Source organism: Podospora bellae-mahoneyi, chromosome 7 (assembly GCF_035222275.1).
Source record: "Podospora bellae-mahoneyi strain CBS 112042 chromosome 7, whole genome shotgun sequence".
Lineage (NCBI taxonomy): Eukaryota > Fungi > Ascomycota > Sordariomycetes > Sordariales > Podosporaceae > Podospora > Podospora bellae-mahoneyi.
In genome coordinates, this window is record NC_085886.1 from 2,126,891 (window position 1) to 2,144,983 (window position 18,093).

The window sequence follows — 18,093 nt, forward strand, 5'->3', positions numbered from 1 at the left end:
CAGTGTGGAATGGGCGATTGGCAAGTGGACTTAACACAGTGCGCCTGGCTGATTCCGTGTTGGTGATTGGCTGGCTATGTTTCTTGAAGCAATGATCCGTTTCTTCTTGAGCGGCATGGGTGTTGTGCTTGTCAGGCTTGTCCAACGTCAAATCACCAGTGGGCAGAGAGACGTTGGCGGGTCGTCTGTGAATCCCTTCGTTTTCTCGACTTTATTTTTTGCGTTTCCCTTGCGCAACTCCGAAAATCTCAACAAACGTTTGAGGTTCCAAACTTGTTGCCCTTGCCTTCCCGCACAAAACTAGACTGGCGCCACCGAGTGGCAGTCATCATATTCCGTCGTTTTTCCCCCATTCCAATGTGCTCGTCATCTGCTGTCACTCTGCCAGCCGCAAGCCGCAGCACCCCTCCTCGCAGACCCGCCAGACAGAGCCAGACAAGTTATGGATCGGTCGCAGAGGTTCGGCTCTCCCAACACCACGCATGAGCATCGCCCTTGAGCGCGAGCTCTTTTACAAACCCGAAACCCGGCCTTTTCGCCGCAAACTTTTCCCACACCATACCCCGCGATAGAGCCATCGTTGCGGCCATCCCAAGATCCCGACACCGCACAACAAACTCGCGCAACCATGGCCACGCCGGCTGCTGCGACCACCGTGGGCACCACCACGGCCAAGATACCCGAGATTGATGAGGTCTGGAAGTAAGTCGCACAGCCGCCGGAGGAGACATGGGTTTGACTTTGGTGCGAGGGCCTTGGCTTGCTAACATGGAAAACTAGGGCTGCGCAGAAACTCCGTGGTACGATTGTCAAGGAACTGGAGCAGGTACAGGGCAGAGAAGCTGCCAACGAGGTGGCTCGCTTCGAGAAAGTCGAGAAGTTGATGGAGCAGTAAGTCAAAAATTGACTTTTGTACTCACTCCTGGCTAATTTCTTCAGTTATCGCCTTGCCTGTGTTGAGGTCATCTGGCCCGACTTCCGAGTTACCAAGGAGAAGCACGTCGAGGACACTCTTTGGCAAGTTCACACATTGATCACCAAGGCCTACCGAAAGGTGCTTGGTAGGTTGAACGGCAACGACAATGCCGTACTTCGACGTAGAGTTGAGCGGTTATACGCCGCCTACTTGAAGACTGCGCAGTACTTCTACAAGGGTTGGCTGCAGAGAGTGTGCGCTCGGTATAACATCAAGGATCTTCAACGCATAGCGCGCGTTATTGGCATCGAGATGTCTGTCCCAAAGGCCCACACGGTTGACGCTGCTGCTCATAGACTGGATGAGATTGTCAGGGACTCGTGCCACAAGACGCTCATCTACCTGGGAGACCTTGCTCGATATCGCACTCTTCTTCGCAACAAGGACCGCAACTGGGATAATGCGCTGTCGTACTACTTTCTCGCGAACGACCTGGCCCCAGAGTCAGGCTATGGCCACCACCAGTGCGGCGTCATCTACGCCGAGGTTGACGATCACTTGCACATCGTTTATCACATGTACCGCGCAATGGTCTGTGACAAGCCGCATCCAAATGCTGCGCCGAACCTTGAGCGAGAGTTCCGCGACATCCAGAAGAAGAGAGGCGGGGATGCCAGACAGGTCTTCATCACTTGGTTTCTGAAGCTTCAGGCCTTCTACTACCAGGGCAAAGAATTCTCTGAGCGTAAGGAACTCGAGAATGAAGTTGACCATCGTCTGGCCGTCGCCATGAAATCAGGCACACTTTTCAAATCGGACCAAGATTTGCTCAAAATCATTCTGATCAATATCACAAGCTATGCCGCTTGCGCGCAGAAGGTTCAGGGTAAGATTGTTACTTATACCCCCCAAAGAGGACACAATTAACTGTAATAGACAAATGGACTGAGGAGGGATCTCGCTCATGCCAATATCTGCTCCTTCTCAACATTCGCACTATCCACATCATCTCAAAGCTGCTCCGAGACGAGCTTAACGAGCTGGTCAAACGTCAACCAGTGGAGACCACTCTAGCGCAAGAACAGAGCAAGTTCACGCCCGTCTTCGCCCGCGTCTTGCCTTTCCTGCGCGTGTACATGGCTTGGCTATGCTTCTACAGCACTGAGCTGAAGCAGTACCAGGAGCACTTGGAGCCTCAATTTGGCGACATGTGCAAGATGCTCAGCATGGCCTTGGGTCTCCTCCTGGAGTTCGTAGCAAACGCTCAAGAGCCTGGAAAGATTGTTCCGTGGCGTTTTGCCGAAGACGAGCTCACACTCGGTGTGAACTGCCTCAACGGCCCAGAGTTGAAGGGCTGCCAGCTCTATTGCGACCCGTTTAGCAAGCAACCCAAGCCGCGACGGGATGAGTCCCCTGAGGATGAGTACTCAAACGACGACATTACTTGGAGCAGGATGCTGCACATTGCGCTCTGTGCTTTCGAGTTGGCGACTCCGGGATCCCCGTTTCCGCTCGTCACTGCTACGGCCTCTTCCAAGGACGCGGAGGGATATGCGACCGTCGTGTACCACGAAGGCCCAAAACACTTACCGCCAAGCGTCCAGAGCCCGCAACCGGCCTCCTCTGCTTCTACAACCACCGCAGCCCCTGCGCCTCCTGCAGCCGTTGCCACGCCGGCTCATGTACCTGCGGAAGTAGTAGCAGTCCCAAGCCCGTCAGACTCTGTTGAACTCTCGGAAGACCAAGAGTTCTATGGAGAGCGATTGCGCCGCGCCAGTGTCATTGCCAAGCACTCTACAAGCAAGAAAAACGCTCAGCCCGCAGCGCAAAGCGAGAGTATCTCTCACTCCGCTGAGGCCATCCGAGCCAGCCAGCCAGCGCAGAACTCAGACTTCCTTCCTATTGAGAATCAGATCTTCAACATCCTTAATGATTTCCTTAGCCCGCCGGAGACTCGCTCTGCCCAGAAGCCCGAAACGCCAACTCGACTGGTCCCCGAGGACAGCACCTCCTACGGTATGGGTTCCTCCACGGCCAATGAGGTCTTCGGTGCCGCTTCATCGAGCCCTGGTCCAAACCCAGGTTCTGCCACGGGCAAGACCTTTCCCACGTTGCCATGGTCTTACTTTTTGGACTCGGGGGCTGGTGGGCCAGCTCAGAAGAATGGTGGAAGGAGTGCAGGATCGAATGGCTGGGACACCGCCATGTCTTCAAGACCGGCCAGCCAAGGCAGTCCAGCCCATCTTGCCGGCAGCCACGGTTTTAACAATCCACTGGCGCACCATCAACACCGCTCTTCTGCTTCAGGCTCGTTCTCCAGGGACCGTGTAAACCAGCTTCAAGGCTATAGCCGTGACCCCTGGCAGCAAACTGGAAAAAGCATGGCTTCCCAAGGTAGGACTGCTTCGAATCCTCTTTCACAGCAGAACATTTGGGGCCCGTCTAGCTCGCCCTTCTCTGGATCGCACAACTTCTCTGCCAACCCGTCCAGCCTCCCTTCAGTCAACAGCCCTATGGGCTTGCCAATGAGAACTTCTGGACTTGGTTACCAGCAAAGCAACACGGCAGCTCGCTCACCTCTCTCCGGCAACCCTCTCCGTGCCTATCCAAATGGTGCGGACGGCGGCCATATCAACCCGCCTCCTGGGTTTGGTGGCAATGCTGCTGCGGCTCTGGCAGACTCGGTTTACACCACCTCTCCCGGCGCGCATGGCCATAGTCATCAGACTTATGGGTACCAGGACGCCATCACCGCCCAGCAGCAGCAGATGCTGGCGATGATGAGAGGCAATGTCAACGCTGAGAACAACTGGAACGGGTTCAACACGGCTTCCAAGCCCTCGCAGACTCTGCCGCCGGGGCTTCAGAACCAGATGTATGGTGGTGCGTTTGCTTCGCAGCTGGGTAACCAGCAGCAGCAGCAGCAGCAGCAGCAGGCTATACGCAAGGCGGAAAACCTTCCTAAGCGCTGAGAGATGATGTGCAATGGATTCGACTCACATTTTTTGTACGGCTTTTTGTCAACCAACCAGGCCACCCTCTTGTCCTTGTTAGGAGGACTATCCGGGCATCCTTTAACGAGTGGGGCATACCTTTGCCAGCCAGTTTGGAATCCGAATCGACTTGTTCGTCTTCGAGTTCTTCGGCCGCAACAAGCGATTGGCCGCGATGATCTCAACTTTGCATACATCCTTGCCTTTGGTCAATCTCGCAGAACTTGAGAAGCCCTATTGCCACCACCGCCGCCGACCACAGCCATTTTGTCACGGCATCACAGCGATCAAGAAAGGGGATTTGACAGATTGTTCAACATGGCAGGTTGACGCCATGCTATTCGCCACAATATATTTATTGGCCTTTGCCTTTTGGCCCTGTGGTCTTCACCCCTGACCTGGAACGGTCTACCTATTCTACCAAATCTACCCACCCCCCGAAACCTTTCTCACAATGCTCAATATGATGATGCCTGGAGGGAGACAAGGGAAAAAGTTGATATTCTCCCAAACGCATGACAGGAAACAAAAGAGAAGAAAATGCCAAAAAAAAAAAATTTCGCTCACACACACACAACACACAGCAACCAGATTTGCCTCCCGTTGTTGAAACCCAGATAGACTGACTCCTCTACCTTTTTTACACTTTTCCCGATGCGATTTGACCCCTCCAACGCCCTACAAGAAAAAGCAAAGGAAAAGAAGAAAAAAGAGTTCATTCATTGAGTGATCTACTGGCGGGAGTAGGTCTGCTTGGGGAAGGGGTAACTGGGAGGGGGGAGTTAGCTGAGGTCATTCTTTTGAGTGAGGAGGATTTGGTTTGGGGAAAGTAGGGCTAGGGGAATAAGGGGCAGCGGAAAGTATTCTTCAGTAGCAGCAGTAGTAGTCGTTGCGCTTTTGCTTTTGTGCTCGCAAAAATAACACAGACTGATCAACCGAACTTTTGTGTGCTCTTTTCCTTTGTGTAGGTTGTGCGATATGTAAGGGAAAGAGGGGGGAACAACTTACGAAGGACCCAACTCCTGAATGCTCAGACGGGCCAACCACTGGCCCATGTTGACAGCCTCCTCAAGGGGGTGACCATCAACAATGCCAGCGCAGAAACCGCCAGCAAAAGCATCACCAGCACCGTTGGTGTCGTTGATGAGCTCCTTGGCGAGCTCGTGAACAGGGTACTCCTTGACCTCATCCTCACCCTGAATGGCAACAACGGTAGGCTCGGTACCCTGAGTGATGATAGCCACACGCTTCCGCTGGGTGTTGAGCTTGGGCAGGTTGGCGAGCGCCTTGGCGATCTCCTTGACATCCGTCAAACCAAGCCCATGGCTCTCAGAGTACGCAGCCGCCTCGCCCTCATTACCAATGACATAATCCCAATACGGCGCCGAGGCATCGAGCGGCTCCTTGAAGAACTGGCAGATGAACGGGGCGGACAAGCTCAAGATGAACGGCTTGTTCTTCTCGGCCGCCTGCTTAGCCAGCTCCTGGATCGCGGGGGGGCAGACGGTGAAGTGGTACCCGCCGATGTAGTAGGCCTCTGCGTTCTCGACGAGAGCCCAGATATCTGGGCGCTTGAGGTGCTCGAGGTCGTAGTGGTTGGCGGCGCCGAGCTCGGTGACCATGGAGCGGTTGTGGCCCGTGATGACGACGCCGCAGCGGCCGGTGGGGATCTTGGGGTCTACGCGGTACTCGACCCGGAGGCCGACCTGCTTGACGGCATCGCGGAGGATGGCGGCGTACTTGTCGTCGCCGGCGCCGCCGAGGTAGACGACAGAGTTGGGCGGGAGGATGTACTGGGCTCCGCGGGCGGTGTTTTGAGCGGCGCCGCCGGCGATGAGCTTGGCGTCGTAGTTGTTGAGGAGGTCCTCGTAGATGGGGAGGTGCTTCTCCTCGGCGAGAATGGCGTCGTTGGGCTTGAGGCCGTATTTTTCGAGGAGGGCCTCGTCGCCAAAGGCTTGGATATCTGGGGGGGTTAGTTAGCATAGGTGTACTCGGGAATAAATTGTAGATATCATATATTGCGGAAGAAGCGGGGGAGGTTGACCGCCCTTGCCCCCGGGAAGGTCGGCCCCGTGGAATGGAAGCTCCCAGACCAAAATTATGAGCTCAAAAACACAACACCAATGAAAATCGCAACCTTACCAAGGAGAGGGTTCTCCAAGCAGAGCAGTCTGTAGTCCTTGGTGGCGGCCATTGTGATGTATGGGCGGTGTGTGTGGTGAAGGAGGTGTGTGGAAGTTCAGGAAAGAATTTGTGCCCCTCTGTTGGATGGAAGTTGGACGGCAGCTTTACAACCCAGAAGGCGGGGCAATAATAAACAGGTGGGGTTGAACCGGTGCCGCCATCGGACTTTTTACTGAACCCCCGCGAACCCCTGTCAGCCCGGAGTATGAAATCTTGGCAGAGGGCCGAAGGGCTGAATATGTCGCCGATCTTATTCGGTGCATGTTACGGAGAAGTGACTTTCTGGAAGGGTTGCTGGTGGCTGACAATGACGGTGCTTAGCATTGTGGTTGTTGTGAGGCCGAGAAAGCTCTCCAAAGCTTGTCCCTAGCATCCATCACCCATCTACTAGCACAGGACAACCACGAAGACAACTGACGTCAGGAGGAGAAGGCAGAGCGTCGTTCACTCATATCGTATTCACCCTCGAATAGATAGAGGGGGTATCATCACCGCAACTAAGGTAATCACCCGGCCAAGTACATCAATGCCCAGTCACGACTCGAACAGGGAGGAGGCTCTCTCCGCTCGCGTTTGCCCCGAAGTGAAGTGTTTCCTTGATTCCCGAGTTCCCCTGATGCATTGCCGACCTGACCTGACCTGACCTGACCTGACCTCTTCCCCCTGACCAGATAACTTTTCAACAAGCTTTCGTGCCGACCGTCTTTTGGGAATCCTTTTATTTCATTTACGGCCATGATGCTTGCAGAAAAAGCAAGTTCCCCGTCCGATTCGGCAGTCCCGTAACTACAAAGCAACAAAGACCAATGCAATCCGTTGAACCCCTTGCCCAGATGTAGAACCGAGAAACCCCCCTTACTCCTTCGTCTTCTGGGTACCACGCAGCAGACCCGTTCTGCGGGCAGCAATGAGACCCGCCTTTTGACCCTGGGCGGCGTATCTGGAAATGGTAGACGCCTTACCGATATGCTGGTGGTTACCCTGTACAAGTGTGTCAGCTCTGCGATACAAACCATGTGGGTAGTCAGAATGGCACTTACACCACCGTGAGGATGGTCGACGGGGTTCATGGCAACACCACGAGTCTTGGGCCATCTGTTGCGCTTGACAGCGAACTTGTGCTTGGCACGAGAAGCCTTGAGGAGGGGCTTGTCGGTTCTGCCACCACCAGCAACGATACCGATCATGCCGCGAGCGCTGGAGCTGACGACCTTCTTGGCGCCGGAGGGGAGCTTGATGCGGGTCTTGCCCTCATCGGGGTTGTGGCCGACAACGGTGATGTAGTTGCCGGAGGTGCGGCCGAGCGCACCACGGTCACCGACCTTCTCCTCGACGTTGGAGACGACGGTACCCTCGGGGACGGAAGCGAGGGGGAGGACGTTGCCGATGGTAAGAGCGGCGTTCTTGCCGGCGTAGATGAACTGGCCGGTGTACATGCCTTCGTTGGCAATGAAGGTCTCGGTGACCTTCTTGAACTTATAGGGCGAGTTGAACTGAACGCGGGCGAGGGGAGCACCACGGCCGGGGTCGTGGATGATCTCCTTCACGATACCGCGAACGTAGCCATGACGTTCGGCGAAATCGAGAGATCTGAACTTGGCGGGGGCCTTGTTCAGGCGGGTGTTGGCAGTGAAGATACTGCCGCGACCCTTACGCTGGTTGCGGATCTGAAGTCGAACGAAAAGCAACGGTTAGCCGCCATTTCCAATTTCCCAAGATGTTCCCCAACTCTCGATGCTGCCATCAATTTTCTAATCGGTCGGTCGGCGCAACAACTCGCTTTCTCGGTGCCGAATCGAATCTCGTGGTGTATCGAAAAGTGGTTGGAATTGAAGCTGAGGTAGTACTTACGACGCGTCCCATCTTGCCCTGCCTACCTTGGTGATGTGAAAGGGACGGGATTGACTCGGTGGTTGAGAAAGGCAGAGGTTGCGACTCGAGAATGTCTAGATCAGTGAAGCGATATTTTTGCCAAATTTCTGTGTGGACTGGCCCTGTGCCACAATTGGTTCGCTGTGGCTGTGGGGTGCCCTAACGCGGGGAGCTGTGTGGCTGCCAGCACTTGAGCCACTCAGCTGCCGAGTTTGGCGACCCACTCTGTCAGTTCGCTGACGTAAAGCTGGCTTCTTTATGCCAAGCGGGAGCTCTGTCTTTTAACTTCAGACGATGAATTCGAGATGCAAGGTCTCAACAATCAAGCTGCAAAACTTATAGCATATCGAGTTTGATATCTCGTATTTTCACTTGCAAGATTGTACCATCATTCAGCCACTTCAAATTTCTTGAACAAAGCATCCCCCTCTTCCAATGTGCCCATGGCAGGACCCCATTCTCGTCTCACTCTTTTGATTGATAGACAAGCGAGCCCAGAGCACCTACAGTGTCAGATACCAGCAGTTGGTGTCATATTCGCACAGTACGTGCAGTGCCTCCAAGATGGGGCGAGTGCCGCCGACCGTGATCTCCCATCATCGTCGTCTCATCTCCAGAACGCCCAACATCATCAAAATGACAGCACAAACACGCAGGGAATCATCAGCACGACTGCTGACTTAACTTACACACTATTCATGGATTGCTTTGCATTCCTTCTGTCGTCACATTCATGGTTTCACTTTTACTCAATGCTAACGGCGCTGTAGGTGCAAGATATATTTTGCCATGAAAAGAGCCAACAGTTTGGCTGTTGCGCGCATTTCTGTCGAATCGCCATGTTTTTTTTTCCGGGGGTGAGCATATTGCTACTCCATGGGTTTTGATGTGTGGGACCGGCTGCCAGTGAGAGAGCTGCGGCGCGTTTTATGTCAATCAACCACGATCAAGCGATCGAAGAGTGCAGCCCGATCCGTGGTGATGGAGACCACTCTCACATTCACCAAACCAAACGCGGACTCCTCCGCAACCCGGCAGATTGGCTGCAAGCCAACTCACTCGAGGTTTCTGCAAGGCTAGTCTTATGTACAAGACTCTGGTCGAACCAGAAAGCCAGTGTGGGATGGCTTATCAGCGTTCTGTCATATCCTGTTTCCTTTCTGATGACCAGTTATGCCTTCATTGCTGTTTCCCGTGATTTTTGAAAAAGCTATTCGACGGTTTGGAATACGCAAAGTTGCTGGTCTTGAAGGTGGGGGTCCCTTCGTTGGCTGTTCGCCGTCTCATGAGGAAGAGGACACCGTCTGGGGAGGGTGCTGGGTGATAAAACACTGGAAGCTGATCTGAGCATATCGCGGTTGGAGAAGCTGGCATTGGTTGGGCCACAACACCAAGGGTTGAAGCGGAATGTGAGGAGCGGGTCATTTGGACAAGCTTCCAGGGCGAGCGAGCCCTTTTGGGCATTGTCGAAACCCACCGTTACCCGCTGCCGGCCGGGTGTACAAGTCAACCCCTTGACCATAACATCAACACACGCAGCCAATGGCTACCTCGGACATCACACAGACCAGCCATCCAGCCTCGTGCCTCACGGGTAGGGCACAATGAGCGGTCAATGAAAAACCTCATCGTCACAAATCGTCTTCGGTTGGATGGAGGGTATCGTCAGTAAGAGACTCTTGGTGGCTTTCTGGGCACTGTTCAGGACAAGTAGAATGATGGTGATGGAAGGTGGTGATGGAAGCGAGACTGGCTCGTGCCATGAGCTTCAAGCAGGCAGACCGAGGGATGTGGACAAACCGGGCCTGTGCTTGCCACGGCAAGACAACCTGAAGAGGAGAATGCAAGATATATTAGCTTGTCTGGGAGCAAGAGGCCCAGAGGTAACCTTTAGTTTTAAGTTAGCCAACCTATCATGTTCTTTGGGCTCTTGGTGAAAGTAGCAAGGTAGGCTGGGAGGGCCCTGGCCATTATCGCTCGGCCGGTACGTAATTTCTTGCAGCCGATCGACCTTCCTCCATCTTTCTCTCCTACAACCTCCACACCTGTCTCTCGACTGGCGCTTGCTGCCACCGTCCACCCACCTCAGCAAACGCCCATTGACCGACAATAGCGTTCACGCTCAACAAAATGGCCGACGACGATTCTTCAGATCTCTCGTCTATTTCATCGCTATCGGCGCCTCCTAGTGACGATGAGTCTGGTCTCGAATTGACCAAGGAAAAGGGCATTTTGAAGTTCTTCCACAAGATCGACCGCAACCCTGCCTTGGAGCCCAAGGAGAAGACACCGCCCCGACCCAAGAGAGAGCCATCGCCACCACACGAATATGTGCTAGCTGACAACCCCGACATCGCTGTACGTATTTCTGGCATCATTCGCGTCATTGAAGCGTTGCGACGCGAAAGATCGCGCACAGCGTGCCCCCCCGCGAGGGCTAGATAGCTGTCCCGCGGCAGCTATGTGGGGGACCAAGCTGACTTTTTTGTGTGCTAACAGTTTATCGTAATGTTCCGCGCCCGATTCGCCGAAGCTTTCCCCAAAAGTCTGGCGAACTTTGGACCGCAAGAGCTGGAGCGCGATGTCGTCGATTCTGTTCCTGGCGAGCGCGTCGAGCACTTTTTGTGCGCCGTCTTGGGGCTTTTGCTGAACAGGAAGCAGGATGTCAAGTACGTCATTTCCAAGCTGCGGAGGCTATCGAAAACTACTTGATCTGAACCAACCGCTGATTCCATCCGGTGCATAGGCCTGGCCATTACAATCGCGCGTTGGAGGAGGCTGTTCAGTCGCACAAGGGACAGTGGGCGAGGGATTGGGAGAGCCGAAACCCGCTTTCTGGGGGTGCCACGTTTGCGTCCATGACGCCAGTCCAACGGGTATGGTCTAGCTCTGAAGTCTGCAGTGATCTGTTTATTTTGCTAATCTCTCTCGCCATTGTAATTGCAGCTCACCTTGTTGCGCACGCTTATTCAATGGTCGCTCGCCTCCTCCGATGCGATCAAGTCAATGATCAACCAGCAATACAAGAACCGACACGAAGATGATCGCAACATTCCTCTCAGCGTTCAGGTGTGGGGCGGAGACGGTGACAAGCGCCGGTACTTCTTAATTGAGGGCAACGACGACACCTCCTTCCGTGTGTACAGGGAGAGCAATCCAGCCGGTGTTCACCGGACCTGGTGGAGCGTTGCTGGCAGCATTGAGGAGCTTCAGGCTCTAGCCAACAAGTTGGAGACTCAGGATGGAGGGCCCAAGGCTAGGCAGTTCGCAAAGAACATTCTCAATGCGATTCCTAGATTTGAGGCTACCGAGGAGAAGAGGAGACGCAGGGAGTATCGCCAGATGCAGAAGGAACGGTTCAGGCGGCCGGAGCCTGGTTTCTCTCTCTATGAGGGCCGCACCAGAGGCAAGAGGATGAAGTACACATATTCCGACGACGAGGCCGAGTTTCTTACCGATTCCACCAACCGCCGATCTACTCGCAACACACGAAACCACACACCGGCCGAGCCAAGTGGTCCAGTCACTACTGCGAGCGGGCGCCAGATTAGAGCCCCTACGAGACTCAACGCAGAGAAATCCAGCGAAGCTCCGAGCGCGGCTACTAGTGTTCAGGGCGATGACACAGAGAACAAGGAGAATGAGCTTGGGCCAAGGGGACGCCCTAGACGCTCTGCTGCTGTCAATCACGGTACAAACGGCTGGGCCGCCAGCAAAAAGAGAAAGAGCGAGGAGTTCGAGTCGGATGCGTCAGACGGAAGCGAGCCTGATTTTGGGGATGACGAAGAGGAGGAGGCCGACATCCCAGACGAGTCTGAAGACGAGGAGGAATTCGAGGAGGATTCGCCCATGGACGAGGATTTGGAGGATCAGGCCGAACCCGGCAGCAAAATCTTCAAATTCCCGATCCGAGTTGCGTTTGATGAGAACAACAAGGTGCGGCAAATTCCTGGCCCGCCCGTGGTTGTTTCACCAAAGAACGCCAGGGCTGCAGCTCGCAGGAATGTGGTTGTGAGTGAGAGCTCCGAGTCGACTGGCGCAGAGGATGAGCCAGAGGAGCCAGAGCCACCGGCCGCTGAGGAGATTATCGCCGTCCCAGCCAAACGCGCCTCGACACCTCAGACCCAAACGGAGACTAATGTTGACAAGTCTGGCGAGAAGGAGGTTAAGACTACGGATGAGGTTATGGCTCCTCCCACGCCCTCGAGCGGGCCAGCCACGGCTTTAGCTTTCCGGGGCAGTCCAGAGAAGCCAGTGCAGCCGCCAATGGCTGCGGCGCAGGCTGTACCAGCCGTGGGCGACATCGAGTAAGGCGACGTCATCAAGGAGGCCGGCTGGTGAACTTGGGGGGTTTTGGGAGATTATTTATTACGGTATGACGGTGTATGCTGCTCCTGAGGCGGGAGAAAAAGGAGAAGGCGTTTGGTAGATGAAATCGTTTGGGACTGTGATCGCCTGTTATTGGAGGTCTTTTCAAGGAAGCCGGCTCAGCTGTTTTATTTATTTCAGACCGTTTATGTCATACAGTCGGGCAGGCAGCGGGGTTGCTGGGTCAAAAAGCATGTTATTATGGAGGAAGAGCTTGGTGTTGGGGGGAGGGTTGAGTATGCTGATTAGCTGTTTTTATGTTCTACGAACTGCATGGCTATTCTTGTTAGGAAGAGAAAGAACACTGAGAACATGTAGCTTCACAACATGAAATAACTGTTGAACTCTTTGATTTTGCGTCGCAAGATAACTGATATCCATATTCCGTGCAATGCCGTGTGTTGTACGCCTATGTCATTATTATATATGAAAACCTCTCCCCTTTCTTTCTCACATGGTGTCATTCACCCTTCTATCTCCTCTTATACCCCCTCTCCCCGGGAATCGGCCAGTTATTCACACCCCACCACCACCGCCTCACCCGCGCACCCAGGCTCTGCCCACTGAGCTGGGCATTTCTGTTCCAATGCTGCCAACCGCAAATCGCGAGGTTGTAAGCAACGCCTTGAACGAGAGGCATGATCATCTATTTTGTCCCCCATTAGCCCCACTCCCCCCTACCGTCTGTTCCCCCCGACTGGAGCTCACCTGATCCCTCGCCGTGATTAGAGCGATCTTCCACCAGGTGTCCGCGTTTTTGATGCTGGCGAGGTAGGACTGTTCAAACCTGAGGTCGGGGAGCGGGGGGAGGTGATGGCGGGAGACGGGTTTTATTTTGCGGGAAGAGGATTGGGGGTAGTCTTCATCGTCGTCGGAGAGGTCGGATAGGTCGGTTTCGGGGTCTGATGTTGAGATGTGGACGGGAGTCTTTTTGGAGGCGGCGGTGGATGGGTTGGTGTCGTGGGCGGCGGAAGGGGAGGGGTTGATGTGCGAGGTTTGGAGGGTTTCGGCTACCTGGAGGGGGAGGGAGTCTGCCATGGTGAACAACAATGGACGTGTGTGAGGGAAGAAAGGGAGCTTGTTTGTGATAGTGGGGGGTGGCGGTGGTTCATTGATTGGGAGACGGGACTACACTATGGATGGGGGAAGTTGCATCATAATACTAAGGTGGTCATAGCTTTGTTCCACTTGTTGGTAGTTAAGTGGATTAGTGCTTAGTGTAGTAGTAATGCTAGGTTGTCTAAGGGTCAGCCGGAAAGAAGGCTGACAGGATGTGGCTGAGGCTCTTCTTGATGAGTCTTCAAGACACGTGGAAGTCTTCTGGAATCGATAGCTGTGACGATGGTGAAGAAGCTTGGTTAGAGCCAAACAGTTCCCTGGTGTGCAGTGTCAGACAGACCGTCCAGAGTCACAATCCCAGGTTTTCTGTATGATACAGCGTCAGCAGTGTCAGAGCATGTAACAGCTGCAAATGCCCCACACCCAATCAGGGTAATCGGGCTGACCGCCCAATGATGACTCGCAGTCAGGCAACACTTATGGGGTCAGGAGCGCCACTGCTGGCTCCAATGTGCCAGGTCTTAAAAAGCCATAAAAGCCTTTTTTACAGGCTTTCCCTCGCCCTGCGAAACCCCTCCCTGACGAGTTGGCCAACCCCACCACCAATTTTTTGAGATTTCCCTGCCCCCAAGAAACCAACACCAAAAAATCAAAGAAACCCAAACCCCGCTCGCTTTCCCACAACCCCTTGCGGAGAAGGAGTTTGCGCGGCGAGTCTCTTCTTCTTCCCCTTCTCTTTTTCCAGTCTCTTTTTTTCTTCTCCTTCTTGTTCGACAGCACTTTAACGGGTTTTGATTCGCTTGAGTCGTTAATTGTTCAACATGAGCGACCCCAACGCCAACGAGGCGGAGAAGAACGTGAGCACATCTACCTCTCTCCTTCCTAACCTTGCCCAACCCTGTCTCTCGGCCGGTTCCGTTGGGGCGCGCCATTTTTCGCTTCTTCTTTGGGTCTGGTTTACTGATGCCGTATCATGATGAATAGATTGAGATATGGAAGGTGAAGAAGTTGATTAAGCGCCTGGAGGCCGCTCGCGGCAATGGCACCAGCATGATCTCCCTCATTATTCGTACGTGCTCACTGCTCTCTCTTCGCACATTACCGTGTGCCCAGCCGGGCCTGGTGTGGCTGCCCGCCCGCCAATGCCTTAGCCGAACCCAATGCCACCAAGCAACATGTGACTGACTTTCTTGATAGCTCCCAAGGATCAGATTTCCCGTGCGGCCAAGATGTTGGCTGAAGAATACGTATGTCTTTTCTGACCCTCCCTCGCACCTTGATGGCCTCGGGAAAGCTAACGCGTGGTGTCACAGGGTACCGCCTCCAACATCAAGTCCCGTGTCAATCGTCAGTCTGTCTTGTCGGCCATTACCTCTACCCAGCAGCGTCTCAAGCTGTACAACAAGGTCCCTCCCAATGGCCTCGTCGTCTACTGCGGTGAAATCTTGACCTCGGAAGGCAAGGAACGCAAGGTCAATATCGATTTCGAGCCCTTCAAGCCTATCAACACTTCGCTCTACCTCTGTGACAACAAGTTCCATACCGAGGCGCTTGCTGAGCTTCTTGAGTCTGATCAGAAGTTCGGTTTCATTGTCATGGACGGTAACGGAGCTCTGTTCGGCACCCTGAGTGGAAACACCCGTGACATTGTTCACAAGTTCTCGGTCGATCTTCCCAAGAAGCACGGTCGTGGTGGTCAGTCCGCTCTGCGTTTCGCCCGTCTCAGAGAGGAAAAGCGTCACAACTATGTGCGCAAGGTTGCCGAGTTGGCCGTCCAGAACTTCATCACCAATGACAAGGTCAACGTTATGGGTATTGTGCTTGCTGGTTCTGCCGATTTCAAGAACGATCTCAACGCCTCCGACATGTTCGATCAGCGTCTTGCCACCAAGGTCATCAAGGTTGTTGATGTGTCTTATGGTGGTGAGAACGGGTTCAACCAGGCCATCGAGTTGGCTTCTGAGACCCTCGGCAACGTCAAGTTCATTCAGGAGAAGAAGCTCATCGGCAAGTACTTTGAGGAAATCAGCCAGGATACCGGCCGTATCTGCTACGGTGTCGAGGATACCCTCAAGGCTTTGGAGCTCGGTGCTGTCGAGACTTTGATTGTCTTTGAGAACCTCGAGGTCACGCGCTGGGTCCTAAAGGACAGCAATGGTGCCGAGATTATCATTCATTCTACTAAGCAGCAGGATGCGGCTAACCGGGACCGGTTCATGGACAAGGAGACTGGCCAGGAGATGGAAGTTGTCTCCCAGGAGTCTTTCCTCGAGTGGATCGCCGAGCACTACAAGGATTTTGGTACCACTCTCGAGTTCGTTTCGGACAGGTCGACTGAGGGCAACCAGTTCGTCAAGGGCTTTGGCGGTATCGGTGGTATCCTCCGGTACAAGGTCAACTTTGAGCAGTTGAACGAAGTGGATGACGATGATGAGTACTACGACGATTGACAGTTTGATTCCCTCGTTGATAGCGAGGGACCCAAAACTGGAGCCATCACGTCCGAGCCGGAGACACTGCATGCCGACCAGCCGCAAGCCAAGCCACGGAGCCAGGGGAAGTTGCCGCCTGCTCAGCGGCGGCTGATGAAGGGCTTTACGGCGAGCCCAGGGTCGACTGAGGTGTCGCGTCCTAGCCCGCTTCGCTCTGTAATGACGGCTTCTTAAGTTACCACTTTGCATAGGGTGGGGGTGGGTTGTCGAGGGGCTTGGTTTTTGGACACTCCTTTGTGGGGAGGTGTGCAGGACAGCTTTCGAGACACCATCCATCATCATCAAGTTTGCTTCCGAGGCCTTTTTATTTTTGTAAACTGCCTCCAGGAAGAATCGAGAGGAACGAGAAGTCGGATAAGTTCGTTGAAAGGTATCACTTCATTACAGGGCACGTCAGGTCAAGGAGGAATGGTTCGGGGAAACCTTGGGGGCACGAGGCTGGACCGGATTTGAGATTTCGTTTCTGATGTTTCAATTCCGGGCCACGCGGGGTGTCTATTCGGTCTTTACTACTGTCGATTCGCGGAAGGAAAGCAGGGCTTAGATATGTAGCTAGTTTGCGGGACCCAACACTCTTTTTTCACTTGATTTTGTTTCTTTTATTGTGTATGATGACGCTTCTGTTGTGTATGAGTATGATGTTATGATGTATGAGTGAAAGTGACTTGAAAAGCCGTGTAACGAAAGACCGAACTCGGCCGGTAGAAATACAGGCCTGCGGGGTTTCAAACTCGAAAACTTTGTGAATCGAATCCGGGGGGCGGGGGGAAGGCGGGGGCACTTATGAGACGGGCGGGCCGGGCCGGTGGTGGTTGTATCACGCAAAGGGTGGGTAACTTCTACAGATTTAGGTTGGACGTCAGTTTCTGTTTTTGTCGAGCGCAGGGCGTCAAACTTTTTCCTTTGAGTTTGTACATATCAATTGAGTCGCTATATCAGAGTGAACCCAGCTCCCTCTCATAACTGGCAACCATTACCGACAGAGGAGAGTTAGACAATGGCGGAAAAGACAAAAGTTGCCTTTTTGGGCCCGGTGGCTTCGTATTCTCACCAGGTATTTCTTTATCAGTCATGCCATTCTTGTATTTCATGAGCTTTAGCTGACAGGTTGGGGGGTAGGCAACAAAATTGGCCTTTCCGGATGAAAACACGCATGAGCTCATCCCCGTGAAGACGATCCGCGGTTTGTCTCTTCCACCCCCCCACCCCCCCTCCATTTTTTTTTTTTTTGGTGCATATATTAATGATATAATAGAAGTCTTCGACACGGTCCAAGCCAGGGGTACAGAATACGGCGTCGTCCCGTTCGAGAACTCGACCCACGGCCCGGTGTCAATGACGCTGGAAGCGCTGGCTGATCGGGGGGATGAACTGCGGGATGTGGTTGTTTGCGGGGAGGTGTACCTGGGGGTTCACCACTTTTTGCTTGGGAAGAAAGGGGGGAGGTTGGAGGATGTGAGGAGGGTGTATAGTCATCCGCAGGCGTTTGGGCAGACGGGGAGATGGATGAGGAGGTTTTTGCCGGGGGTTGAGATGGTGGAGGTTAGTAGTACGTCAAAGGCGGCGGAAATCGTGGCGACGGGGGGGGATGAGGGGTGGGCGGCTGTGGCGGGGGAGATGGCGGGACGGGAGTATGGGCTTGGGGTGCTGGGGGAGAGGATTGAGGATAGGGGGGATAACGAGACTCGGTTTTTTGTTGTGGGGAGGAAACAGGAAAAGGGGGAGGGGAGGGGGAAGGGGAAGAATCTGGTCAGTTTTTGTGTGGGATCTCATGATGAGCCGGGTGCGTTGGCGGAGGTGTTGGGGTGTTTTAGGGAGAGGGGGTTGAACCTGACGAGCATTAATAGTGTTCCTGGGTTGAGGGAGGGGATGAGGCCGTTTGAGTATTTGTTTTTTGTGGAGTTTGAGGGGACGGGGCAGGTGGATGAGGGGGAGAGGGTGAAGGGGGTTTTGGAGGATTTGGAGAGCAAGACGAAGGGGTGGAGGTATCTGGGGGGGTGGGAGAGTGCAAGGAGGTAGAGGGAAGGGGGAAAAAAGACATGAAGACATACTAGAGATCTTTGGGAAGAAAGCTTGAAAGTAAACTGAGAGAAGAAGGGGACGGAATTATACCAGACAAAGAAATGGCACATCTAACCCTAACCCTCTTCTCTTTTGGTTCATACCTATCTCACTTGGTGAATTCAACGTCAGTTGGTTGATGTACACC

General features: G+C 53.8%; 7 protein-coding genes across 7 annotated transcripts; 4 read left to right on the forward strand and 3 right to left on the reverse strand.

Annotated features, from left to right (window-relative positions):
• The first annotated feature begins 95 nt into the window (after positions 1-95).
• On the forward strand, positions 96-4,859 carry QC761_708210 (uncharacterized protein). Its single transcript, XM_062882369.1, has 4 exons — positions 96-702; positions 781-891; positions 940-1,802; positions 1,853-4,859. The coding sequence occupies exons 1-4, from the start codon at positions 629-631 to the stop codon at positions 3,886-3,888; spliced, it is 3,084 nt and encodes a 1,027-aa protein (XP_062728397.1). The 5' UTR covers positions 96-628; the 3' UTR covers positions 3,889-4,859.
• ADO1 (adenosine kinase) lies at positions 4,219-6,103 on the reverse strand (the record flags this gene model as incomplete). Its single annotated transcript, XM_062882370.1, has 3 exons — positions 4,219-4,677; positions 4,918-5,872; positions 6,052-6,103. 3 exons carry the CDS (start codon positions 6,101-6,103, stop codon positions 4,641-4,643), a joined length of 1,044 nt encoding a protein of 347 aa, XP_062728398.1. The 3' UTR covers positions 4,219-4,640.
• Positions 6,104-6,948: 845 nt separating this feature from the next.
• On the reverse strand, positions 6,949-8,249 carry RPL2 (60S ribosomal protein L2; the record flags this gene model as incomplete). Its single annotated transcript, XM_062882371.1, has 3 exons — positions 7,945-8,249; positions 7,134-7,760; positions 6,949-7,074 (listed from the first exon to the last, which is right to left on the reverse strand). The coding sequence occupies exons 1-3, from the start codon at positions 7,954-7,956 to the stop codon at positions 6,949-6,951; spliced, it is 765 nt and encodes a 254-aa protein (XP_062728399.1). The 5' UTR covers positions 7,957-8,249.
• Positions 8,250-8,266: 17 nt separating this feature from the next.
• On the forward strand, positions 8,267-12,692 carry QC761_708240 (uncharacterized protein). Its single transcript, XM_062882372.1, has 6 exons — positions 8,267-8,534; positions 8,736-9,949; positions 10,079-10,323; positions 10,465-10,634; positions 10,712-10,841; positions 10,912-12,692. The coding sequence occupies exons 3-6, from the start codon at positions 10,096-10,098 to the stop codon at positions 12,274-12,276; spliced, it is 1,893 nt and encodes a 630-aa protein (XP_062728400.1). The 5' UTR covers positions 8,267-8,534; positions 8,736-9,949; positions 10,079-10,095; the 3' UTR covers positions 12,277-12,692.
• Positions 12,666-13,707, reverse strand: QC761_708250 (uncharacterized protein). The gene is made up of 2 exons (XM_062882373.1): positions 13,042-13,707; positions 12,666-12,979 (listed from the first exon to the last, which is right to left on the reverse strand). The coding sequence occupies exons 1-2, from the start codon at positions 13,369-13,371 to the stop codon at positions 12,806-12,808; spliced, it is 504 nt and encodes a 167-aa protein (XP_062728401.1). The 5' UTR covers positions 13,372-13,707; the 3' UTR covers positions 12,666-12,805.
• Positions 13,708-13,935: 228 nt separating this feature from the next.
• ERF1 (translation termination factor eRF1) lies at positions 13,936-15,842 on the forward strand (the record flags this gene model as incomplete). The annotated part of the gene is made up of 4 exons (XM_062882374.1): positions 13,936-14,249; positions 14,377-14,461; positions 14,590-14,639; positions 14,706-15,842. The coding sequence occupies exons 1-4, from the start codon at positions 14,214-14,216 to the stop codon at positions 15,840-15,842; spliced, it is 1,308 nt and encodes a 435-aa protein (XP_062728402.1). The 5' UTR covers positions 13,936-14,213.
• A 1,039-nt stretch (positions 15,843-16,881) lies between these two features.
• QC761_708265 (uncharacterized protein) lies at positions 16,882-17,903 on the forward strand (the record flags this gene model as incomplete). Its single annotated transcript, XM_062882375.1, has 3 exons — positions 16,882-16,938; positions 17,004-17,067; positions 17,140-17,903. 3 exons carry the CDS (start codon positions 16,882-16,884, stop codon positions 17,901-17,903), a joined length of 885 nt encoding a protein of 294 aa, XP_062728403.1.
• Positions 17,904-18,093: the final 190 nt, after the last annotated feature.

Coding starts and splice junctions, on each gene's coding strand:
- QC761_708240 (XM_062882372.1), top strand. CDS start 10,096: ATGGCCGACGACGATTCTTCAGATCTCTCGTCTATTTCATCGCTATCG. Junction 10,324..10,464: donor CTGACAACCCCGACATCGCT/GTACGTATTTCT, acceptor GTGTGCTAACAG/TTTATCGTAATGTTCCGCGC. Junction 10,842..10,911: donor CCATGACGCCAGTCCAACGG/GTATGGTCTAGC, acceptor TTGTAATTGCAG/CTCACCTTGTTGCGCACGCT.
- QC761_708250 (XM_062882373.1), bottom strand. CDS start 13,371: ATGGCAGACTCCCTCCCCCTCCAGGTAGCCGAAACCCTCCAAACCTCG. Junction 12,980..13,041: donor TAATCACGGCGAGGGATCAG/GTGAGCTCCAGT, acceptor GGGACAAAATAG/ATGATCATGCCTCTCGTTCA.
- QC761_708210 (XM_062882369.1), top strand. CDS start 629: ATGGCCACGCCGGCTGCTGCGACCACCGTGGGCACCACCACGGCCAAG. Junction 892..939: donor GTCGAGAAGTTGATGGAGCA/GTAAGTCAAAAA, acceptor TAATTTCTTCAG/TTATCGCCTTGCCTGTGTTG. Junction 1,803..1,852: donor TTGCGCGCAGAAGGTTCAGG/GTAAGATTGTTA, acceptor TAACTGTAATAG/ACAAATGGACTGAGGAGGGA.